Source organism: Pteropus alecto, unplaced genomic scaffold (assembly GCF_000325575.1).
Source record: "Pteropus alecto unplaced genomic scaffold, ASM32557v1 scaffold3, whole genome shotgun sequence".
NCBI classification, from domain to species: Eukaryota; Metazoa; Chordata; class Mammalia; order Chiroptera; family Pteropodidae; genus Pteropus; species Pteropus alecto.
This window is the reverse complement of record NW_006442484.1, coordinates 20,914,070-20,925,776: the sequence shown is the minus strand read 5'-3', so window position 1 is coordinate 20,925,776 and position 11,707 is coordinate 20,914,070. Positions and strand designations below refer to the sequence as shown.

At 31.3% G+C, this 11,707-nt stretch overlaps 1 protein-coding gene across 1 annotated transcript in view; it reads right to left on the bottom strand.

Moving 5' to 3' along the window:
* Positions 1-1,379: 1,379 nt before the first annotated feature.
* ARHGAP15 (Rho GTPase activating protein 15) overlaps positions 1,380-11,707 on the bottom strand; it is a 303,245-nt gene continuing 292,917 nt past the window's right edge. Inside the window, exons 7-8 of the mRNA XM_025039513.1 lie at positions 5,109-5,207; positions 1,380-1,823 (exon numbers count right to left, since the gene is read on the bottom strand). Coding sequence (XP_024895281.1) covers positions 1,677-1,823; positions 5,109-5,207 — 246 coding nt within the window. The 3' untranslated portion in view covers positions 1,380-1,676. The remainder of the gene's footprint in view (positions 1,824-5,108; positions 5,208-11,707) is intronic.

Below are 11,707 nucleotides of genomic sequence, written 5' to 3'. Positions count from 1 at the left end.
CTCTGTGCTTCATCTACAAAACAGGGTTAAAATAGTACCTACCTCATTGGGTTAGCGGGATAATGAAGTAAGTTGGTATAAGACAATCTCTTAGAAAAATGCTTAGTAAACATCAAATGCTCAATATTTACTAGCTATCATTATTTTTTAACTACAAAGGAAATGGTGAATATGAGGTCATTATACATTTAGGTACATTTTGAAATGAAGAGTCAGTCATATGTGTCTTTTCCCTTGTCTTTAGACAGGATTGACCTTAAGCTCCAAATAAACAAGTAATTGTCTTTCTCAATTAAAAATAAATTCTAAAGAGGAGTAGTTGGTATTCTCTCTGTAGCAATTTTTTCCCCAGTATCATCCAAAAATATTTCACATGACTATTGAACAAAAAATCCATTTGCCTCAATGTTTCTTAAAGACACTTTTACAAACTTCTATTTTTTCCAGAGTTCCAGGCTTTAGAGGTGTATCAAGGTCTCCTCCAAAACAGCAATTAAATATGAGATTCCAGATCTACTGATCATTGTTCATACATCCTTTATATCTACTACAAAATAGTTACATAGTTAACATTAATGATATATTCATAATTAAATTCTAATTCTAAAATCTTACCTTATGTCTGATCCTATACTAAGTAAAAGTGGACACTGACCAGGAGTTAAAAGAAAATGTTCAAATGAGACAATTCTTAACAGTACCATCATGTGGTAAAATCTTTTTAAATGACATTTCTACCTCTCCACAACATCTTTGCAAAGCACCATGTAGTTCAAGACATTAATACTAATCATTTTAAACTCCAATTTAACACAACTAAATATGCAGATATTCTGTTAGCAGGCCTTCTCTACTTATGGAATTCTCTCTAAATTAAAAAAGCTAATGTAACTACACTGCACTTTTGGCAAAGAAAAATAGCAGAAAAATGACGATTCCGAAAGTTGAGGTAGTTAGATAGATAATCCAGTAAAGGTACTATAACTTTTGAGACTAGGAAATTGGTTTTCTCGGATTCCAAAGATATCTACTTCTTCTTTCAGGAGGTTGAGGCTCAAACTAACTCTATGAGATAAGTGTGACACCTTTTAATATCACTCTTTTGTTGAGGAAGGAACAGGATGGGAAAGGTTAAGAGATGTACTCAAGATGATGATAGCAGTGGTGAGACTGGTCCTTTTTATTCCAAATTCATTTCATATTAGAATTAGATGTGACTTTAGAGAACATCTAATTTATACCCCATATTTCTAAATCTTTCTGGTGGTCTGAAAGTGTGGAAAGTAGCATAGCCTGGTAGTTTAAGTTGGGCCAAATGTGATGGTCACTCATACATCTTTTAATGTGTGGAAATCAAATAGTCAGCACACCAAGGTCTAGAGACGCTTGACATTCCCCACTATCAAAATCAGTCACTAATCTGAACACCATGGTTATTACTCAGAGACTCAGAAGTTTGGAGTAAGAGGAGACCGTAACCTTGGGACAATTATTTTCTCAAAATGCATTACCGACAATGAAGCAAGCAAAGCATCCAGATTACTCTCCAGTGCATGAATCCTTGGCCAAAAAATGGCTATGGATCTTCCATGAGTACTATGAGTTTGGCTCAAATCTCATTTCAATGCATTTATATGTCATAAGCACTGCATTTGGACAGAGTTAAAATGAGCAAGTCAAAAAAAATACTTACTTAAAGATTTTCTATGCTCTGGTTTCTGTTCTTTTATATCACTGTCATAGTGACTTAGTAACTCAGTACTGGAGGATCTCTGGATTTTGAATAATTCCAGGTTTCTGGGTAGACTACTTGGATTCTTTGGCTGGAAATAACAGACAATTAGCTTGATAATTTTACAAAGAAGAAAGAATTTAAAAAATAGTTTGGAGATCTATTTTGATGTTAGATTTAAAAGGAATTTTAAAATAATTATTTTTGGGATGGGGCTTCTATGCTAAGCTTAGTATTCAAATTTAATTATAGTTTTATATTTCTATCTATCTATCTATCTATCTATCTATCTATCTATCTATCTATCATCTATCATCTATGGTGCTTACTATATGTTTTATATTAATCCAAGAACTCCACATGCATTAACTCAATTAATCATCACAGTAATCCTATGAAGTAGGTATTATTGTTATTATCCTTACTTTCCAGACAAGAAAACTGAAGCCAAAAGAGATAAGTAATTTGCCTAAGGCCACACAGCTAGTAAATGATAGAACCAATATTCAAACTCAGGCAATTTGACTCCAGAATGCACTCTTAATAACAATAAACTCAATGCATGTGTGTGGAGGGGAACAGGGAAGGAGTACTGGCATTCACACATTCCTGGAAAAGAGTATATATTGAAGATGGGGAAAAGTAAATTTGTTATTTTGTTTTTTAAAGTTGTAGTCCCAAAATGATATAATGGAAGACTCAAATTAAATAGCAATAAAATCACACAGAAAATGTATTTTCCTATTGTACACTTTATTAAAAGCTCTCAAAAATATTTTTTCCTCAAGATTTTGCAAATATTAATGTCCTAAAATTAGATGTTTGGTCTAGAATTAGAATCACTATAAAATGAGTACTTTTAAATCATTGACTCTTTTTAAAACATACTCTGAATGTGTGATTTAGGTAATTTCATGAAGTTCTAGATATGTAATTTTCATGAGAAGAACAATCTAGCTTAGCTGGAAAAACAATGAAAATCAGTACAAAGGATTATTATTTACTGGTATTGTAACAGTGAGTATAGGCTTAAATATGCATCAATATTTATTTTCAAGAATATGTATTACAGACTTCATAAAACGAAAATGTGGAAATTCGGTAGTTATTAAGTGCTTGTGTGATTTTTACAGCCTCTAGTAAATGAATGTCCATGTTATTTCATAAAAAAAAAATAAAATAAAATGAATGCACTGTGTTTTTAAAAGAGAGAAATCAAATGACATTTTGTTCCACAATTCCTGTCTGCTGAAATATTTTTAGTGGACTCTGTTTAAGCTTAAAATAACTTAATATTTCTCAGTCCATAGAATCCATTTAAATGTGTGTTATATGCCTAAACAATAAGATTTAAATGACTACATTTTAATTAATAAAAGTAACAGCCAAAACAAATACATACCAATCTGTCAATTGCATTTTTGATAGCGTGGAACCAATCCAATATGATGAAGTCAATATCTGACTGTAGAAGGAACTCATTTCCTGATACTGTTGTGATCTAAAAAAATAAATAAATAATTAACAGGTAAGCAACCCAAATAAAATAGATCCTTCTTACATTTAAAAAAATATATATTCTTTGAAAAAACACACTTTATATATCCTTTAAAAAAACATACTTTAATACACTGAAATATTTTCTTGTATTCCAGTAATTGTCTTTCTGGGAACTGAGAGACTAGGACTAGGATCATTTTGAACTGCTCACTATAAACTGTTAACCTTGTGACAATTATTTTCTCAAAATGCATTACCGACAATGAAGCAAGCAAAGCATCCAGATTACTCTCCAGTGCATGAATCCTTGGCCAAAAAATGGCTATGGATCTTCCATGAGTACTATGAGTTTGGCTCAAATCTCATTTCAATGCATTTATATGTCATAAGCACTGCATTTGGACAGAGTTAAAATGAGCAAGTCAAAAAAAATACTTACTTAAAGATTTTCTATGCTCTGGTTTCTGTTCTTTTATATCACTGTCATAGTGACTTAGTAACTCAGTACTGGAGGATCTCTGGATTTTGAATAATTCCAGGTTTCTGGGTAGACTACTTGGATTCTTTGGCTGGAAATAACAGACAATTAGCTTGATAATTTTACAAAGAAGAAAGAATTTAAAAAATAGTTTGGAGATCTATTTTGATGTTAGATTTAAAAGGAATTTTAAAATAATTATTTTTGGGATGGGGCTTCTATGCTAAGCTTAGTATTCAAATTTAATTATAGTTTTATATTTCTATCTATCTATCTATCTATCTATCTATCTATCTATCTATCATCTATCATCTATGGTGCTTACTATATGTTTTATATTAATCCAAGAACTCCACATGCATTAACTCAATTAATCATCACAGTAATCCTATGAAGTAGGTATTATTGTTATTATCCTTACTTTCCAGACAAGAAAACTGAAGCCAAAAGAGATAAGTAATTTGCCTAAGGCCACACAGCTAGTAAATGATAGAACCAATATTCAAACTCAGGCAATTTGACTCCAGAATGCACTCTTAATAACAATAAACTCAATGCATGTGTGTGGAGGGGAACAGGGAAGGAGTACTGGCATTCACACATTCCTGGAAAAGAGTATATATTGAAGATGGGGAAAAGTAAATTTGTTATTTTGTTTTTTAAAGTTGTAGTCCCAAAATGATATAATGGAAGACTCAAATTAAATAGCAATAAAATCACACAGAAAATGTATTTTCCTATTGTACACTTTATTAAAAGCTCTCAAAAATACTTTTTCCTCAAGATTTTGCAAATATTAATGTCCTAAAATTAGATGTTTGGTCTAGAATTAGAATCACTATAAAATGAGTACTTTTAAATCATTGACTCTTTTTAAAACATACTCTGAATGTGTGATTTAGGTAATTTCATGAAGTTCTAGATATGTAATTTTCATGAGAAGAACAATCTAGCTTAGCTGGAAAAACAATGAAAATCAGTACAAAGGATTATTATTTACTGGTATTGTAACAGTGAGTATAGGCTTAAATATGCATCAATATTTATTTTCAAGAATATGTATTACAGACTTCATAAAACGAAAATGTGGAAATTCGGTAGTTATTAAGTGCTTGTGTGATTTTTACAGCCTCTAGTAAATGAATGTCCATGTTATTTCATAAAAAAAAAATAAAATAAAATGAATGCACTGTGTTTTTAAAAGAGAGAAATCAAATGACATTTTGTTCCACAATTCCTGTCTGCTGAAATATTTTTAGTGGACTCTGTTTAAGCTTAAAATAACTTAATATTTCTCAGTCCATAGAATCCATTTAAATGTGTGTTATATGCCTAAACAATAAGATTTAAATGACTACATTTTAATTAATAAAAGTAACAGCCAAAACAAATACATACCAATCTGTCAATTGCATTTTTGATAGCGTGGAACCAATCCAATATGATGAAGTCAATATCTGACTGTAGAAGGAACTCATTTCCTGATACTGTTGTGATCTAAAAAAATAAATAAATAATTAACAGGTAAGCAACCCAAATAAAATAGATCCTTCTTACATTTAAAAAAATATATATTCTTTGAAAAAACACACTTTATATATCCTTTAAAAAAACATACTTTAATACACTGAAATATTTTCTTGTATTCCAGTAATTGTCTTTCTGGGAACTGAGAGACTAGGACTAGGATCATTTTGAACTGCTCACTATAAACTGTTTTTTCATTTCATAACTAATACATTATTGTTTTAATAATAGAATGATTAACTCAAAGTAGTACTAAAGCCGAATTACTCCAGCTCAAGGAGAAGCAAGCCAGGAAGTTCAGAATAATGCAGACAGTATCCACTTAAGTCAGAACCTCAGAAAAATGCACTCGGGTGTGTCAGAATTTATTCTGCACTTTTGGCTCTTTCCTGTTTGTCTTTTTCAAATCTAATAGTATCTCTATATTTGATTTCCTTTTATGGAGGGCTCTAAAACAGATTATTTACCAAAGAGACTAATGCAGACTTTTCTAAAACGTCATTCAAATGAATAACATTTGGCTATTTCTACTTTCCTATCATAAGGATCTATAGGAAAGTAATAAAGTACCAGTTTCCCCATAAAGGGAATATATTAGTATGGTAGTTTATTTACATATTTGAACATCTCATGGAGAGTATTTATCAAACGAACATCCCAGACTTTCAGAGCTATTAAGTAGTTGGCAATATTTAGTATGTAACTATACATTTTTTCATTGCAGTGAATCTATTTTTCCCCAGAATTGTGACAGGGGTGCAAGCCTATAGAAACAGAGCAATGTTCTTAATTTCACACATAAAGGGCCACTTAGAGAAGAATTTGATTAGAATGGGTGTGGACATGCTTTTTGCATTAGGCCATCGCTCTGAACTGTGAAGATTTTCCCTTTATATTATTGACTTTTTGTTTCAACAGGAAGATGAACATTTCCTGACTGCTGTCACAGATCAACCATGGCTTCAGAGGTTTAGAGGACTGACATTTCAATGTACTCAATCAGAAGCTAGTCACCTCTTCTCAGCCTTACTTGCTCTAAATAGGAGGTGAACACTGAAATGTGGCACAGGTTCAGGGAATCACAAATCATGCTTCAGATGTCTCCATAATTCTACCATTAAAGTGACAATTATTACCCAGAATAGCTCACTCTGAAGATTTCAATAATTCTTATGGCAACATTTAATAACAATGATTTTGGAGTTTTAAAGAAATCTTTGATTATACATACACATAAATATTCATTTGTCATTTATTTTTAGAAAAACTACATAGAGATACAACATCACTCAGTACTGCAATGCAACCATTCTTGAGTGAGATGAATTCCAACTTTTCACAGATGTAAAGAGAGGAACTATCCAAAGTATATGCAATTATGAGAAGTAAAAGATTAGAAAATAAGAGAAAATTAATTATCCACACTAGAATTTGACAGATTACCAGGGTCAATCACTCTGTTCTTTTTTTTTTTTTTTCACTCTGTTCTTAAGTAAAATTGTATGTAAAATTTGAGATGGCTCAAAATAGCCTCCAAATAGTCTTCTGTTTTATGTTTCCAGTAAAAGACAGTTAAGCTGATGTTTGCCTAATTATCTGAAAATGCTTGCAATGTTCTTTACTTACATAAAGTTCCAAATATTTACTTTATAAAGTGTTGCCACAGAAATAGTAATATCTAAAAATATAAGGTCACTTCTAACTAACCCAAGAAAACTAGTAACGTCCTTGACCTCTACCTTCATCCTATCTAAATGTAAATATTTTGATTATGAATGTATTATATAACGTCACAATTTGTTAACATACACAAAGAAAAATGAATTAGCCCAAATACAATCTACAGTCTATTTCCTTGCCATTATAAATAAACCATTATTAAAATTATGAAAAAGGAACATTTTCAAAGTACAAGAAACACACATAATTAGATTTACGGTATTCTGAGGGTTTAAGAAAGAGCTAGCATAGTTCTTTTCTCAGTCTAGTAAGTTCAAACAGTGATAAAATATAAGTACTTCAGCAGTGCATTTGCATTTTTGGTGCATGCTATGCAAAGATGATCTTTTACTGCGCACCAATCAAAAGCAAAGTGTATTTTAAAAGTTTATTTGTCCAAATAAATACTGCATTAATCGTACGTAATCAGTGATTTATAAATTCATTTTGAGAAACTGGATCAGAGAACTATATGAATGCAATTCATTCAAAACATACTATCAGAAAGATACAGTTCACATCCTTCCCTCTGTCTTCCCACTAATCTTTTGAGTTACTAGGCAGTCTGGAGAAGTCTGCTACTGCTCTCTACAGTTTAAATGCATCTACTTCTTAATTACAGTCGGTAATTGACTTTGTTCTGCTCCATTCCAGTCATTCACAGGAAAGCAGTTTCAAAGCCTTTGACTGGTAAAGCCCATTTAATTCAGGTTTTCTATCCCCTTTTTTGCATTACCTCTTTAGGTTTTCTGATAAATGGTTTTCTGAATCATATTTACACTTTGAACAATCGAATTTTCAACACCCTTGGGGGAAAAAAAGACATCAGTAAAGAACGTTTACTCTAAATCTTTTGATCGAACAACTCCTGATGACAATCTAAAGTGATGTAGAACTAATAACAAACATAAAAGATTTGATATTAAGCTATACTAATGTATTCTTTCTATATTATGTTCTGCTTAAGTGACAGATGCTAGGGTTAAGTGGATAAAGAAAAAACTGATAGAAAATATGATGAGTTTAGGTAAGATCTGCTGGCCTCCATTTTGCTTTTGAGCCTCCTTTTAGACAAATGTCTCTTGAAATCCCTTTTCTCCACCATGTCTTGTTTGAAAGGGATCTATCTTGGCACCAAAGCAGTCTTAATGAAATGTACTAGTGCTCTCAATAGAAGATATCCTCATTTACCTGTCTAGGGAAATTTGCCCCAAACATTTTCATAGTAAAATAAGGATCCATTTAAATTCTTGCTGGTAACAAATGTATGCCTGGAAAATTATATACGCATATCCACTGGGAGAATACAGAACAGACACATTCCTTAAATCTTTTTGCTATTAATTCAACAATAGCCTTCCCTTGGGCTAAGAACCTTGGTCTTGTCCTTGTTATAGTTCCTCTGAAGATGGAGGCACGTATATCAAACTCCAAACTCCACTGATAACAGATGAGAAGAAATTTGTTTTTTAGGTGTTATTTAACAAACGTAGTATTATTTTAAACTTTTAAACTAATTTAAAACATTTTAAATGAGTTTTAATAGGTAGCATTTATGTTTATTTAAGTATTGACCTTTTCAATATATTGTCAATAAAATATCACCTTTGTCAATGTGGATTCTGGCAGTTAGTTTTTCCCATGTTAGATTTTAAATTAAATGAGAAATTAGTATGTAGAATGGCATCTATACTATTAAAATTTTCCATAATTTGGTTTTCTAGAATAGAAGCAAAAAGTTTTAAAACTTCAATTTTTTTCTGATTGTAATTTATTCTGGAGAATTAGGAAAAAATAAAGAATGAGAAAGCAAATTAAACCTAGTCATAGCTTCACAAACACTGTGGAAGACATTTTAGTTACTCTTTCATAAATAATAGCAAAATAAATCTTTCATAAATAATAGTAAAATAAATCTGATAATGATCATTGGACAACTTTATGCTATAGATAGATATCTCATCAGTAAAATATATTTAGTGGTTAAATATTATTGGCTACTTCTGTTTCAGTTGACCTCAAATGTATACTGAGAGACTATCAAAGACACAGGAGATAATGAGTGACATGTGTTCCTTCTTTTATAGCAGCACTCTTACTATTGTAGAATCAATCACACAAATAATTCTTTGTTCAGGAAAATGAGAGGATGTATTTCTGACCAAACATCACCCAGATCATCAACAAGAACTAATTAAACATCCATTAAGTGCAAGGCGCATAGAAGTTAGGGATACACAACCCCCACCCTCAAGAGCTCACAATCGGTTTGGATAAATAGGACATATGCATATAAAGATAAATAACAATAGAAAATGGCTTATACTAAGTCCCAATGTGAATGGCACAGACAATATTCATGTCAAGATTTCAGAAGTGGGAGTAATTACAGCAGACACATTTACATCATGGAATAATGCATAAACTGTTGGTCATGAGAGGTTATTTGTTAAAGGTTGATTGTATTAGAACTTTAGTATATTAAGGATATGAATACAACCACTTGGTATGCAAAGTGATATCAGCTTTAATGATCTCAAAGCACATAATAAACATTCTTCAAGTGCAGCTTCCCTCCACTATCATAAAGTAATTTTACAAACGAAGAAAATGAAGCAAATGAAGAAAATGAGAATGCCATTCTATCAAATTGGCTCATTTTAAATGATAGAATTAAGAGATTACAAAGATCCTGATTTCTAGTTCACTAGTCCTTAGCAAACAGTTGTGTACAGTCAAAGACTCTGTGTATGTGGGGAAAGAACCATGATGATTCTGGTTTTGGTTGTGAAATTCGAAATATAAACCTTAGACAAAAGTTGCATATCTTTACTGTTATGCTAAAAATACCACACTTTTAAAAGATCACCAACATCCTTACTCAGATTTTTTTTCCTTTTTTCCTCAAAAATAATCAGTATGCTGCTATGAAAAAATATATCTAAAACAGAATTGAGGCATTCAAAAAACTCCTTTAGAGACTAACTGACAAAAACAATCCCAAGTTTGAACTAAATATTTTTCACATTTCACTTAGGATCAATCTTTGACTATGAACCTAAAGAAAATTTATTCCATATTAATGAAGCTGAAATGATATATAGAAAATGTGTAAAAAAATATATCGGATATCCAAAGAGCCATAAAAAATGTTAAATGATGTAGCTACAGTCATCATACAGGTAAGTAGATTACCCATTTAAGAGGAAGGGAATGTAATTACTATTATTTTTGGAGATACTTTAGACTTCATAATGAAGTCATTATTTTGAATTAAGTATATATAAAAAGTTATGTCAAAACATACTAAATTTATTTAAAGTGAATATAAATTATCGTTGATATTAATTTTGACCTTATCTTTATTGAATTCTAACAGCAAAAATTATAGATACATATTTTGGCTCTATCAATGTGATATATAAAGACCTAACATTGAAGCAATAATGATTTAAAAATAAAAACTCTGAGATTCACATTTTTCTCACCATACATCACACTCTTATTTGATATAGCTGATCAAACGAAGGTTGTCATAGTTATACTAATAGTTAAAATACTTGGTCTCAAAGGTGTTTATGACCACCAAAGAAATTCCATTATCAAACTGCATGTCTGTCTCAAATTACAGTGGGGTCTGAGTAACTCTTAACATTTTTCTTAACATGTCGAGTAAAGTTAACATAAAACTAAGGGTAAAATATCAGTTAGAAGTAAAAGGTCTTCAATTTGTCTTTCTAAAAATATTACTTGTTAAAACATTTTGTGAGAAAGTATCTGCCTTGTGTTCCCAATGTTGCTAGATGTTAAGTAAATATATGCTGATTATAAAAAAAAAAAAAAGTTGCTTTGGCAACTCTCTTATTAAAATGCATTTGTAACCCCCATCTGTCATGAAAGTTTTGAAAAGTTTGTTTACTTTGGCTAGCAGCCTTATCCAGGGTTACCCTAGCAAACAATGATAGCAGTCTTCAGAAGTTGTGTGAGGAACAAGCCACTAGGGATCCATTTTTGTTTTAATTGGCACACACAAACACTTTTCTGGTCTGTCAAGAAGATCAAGCTAATATGCATGGAGGGTGTTATATTCTCAGCTTTGGGGAGCAGTAAAGCTCCCTTTATTTAAGTAATTTAAATGATAGACTGCAAAAACTTTGCAAGTCAGAAAAATGTTTTATACTTTCTTAGGGAATATTTGTTTTAAGCAATGGAAAATGTTCTACATATTTAAAGATGCTGAACCTTATGTTATAATTACCCTGTTTCTTCTAACTCTGTGAAATGTTCTTAAATCCACATGCTACTAAATAAGCCTAAGCAAAAATGGATCCTGCATTTCCACAACTCCCCCTGTGTTAACAAATGTGCGTTCATTAGTTTCCAGATGTTTATTGGATATGTTTTCAATGTGTTTGGGGTTGATTGATTTTCCTGTACATTTATTGAAACCCTCAGTGGTGTCATCATATCAAAATAACCTGCCCATGTAAGCAATTTCTTATTTAATGGAAAGTAAACAAGTGTTGGACTACATATATGACAGATCTCAAGTGCATTCCGAAATCTAAGGTTTAAGGCCAACCTTTGAAGAAACAGTGCTTTTTAATTGAAATTGAGCTGTACCTTTGACACCCAGATGATTTGGTCCACGCATTCTTACAACACAGATTTGTTCTGCATAACAAAAGTGGCCCTGTAGTGAACATTCACACCCCATATCATTTGCCCATTCTATCTTTCTATTTATTAAC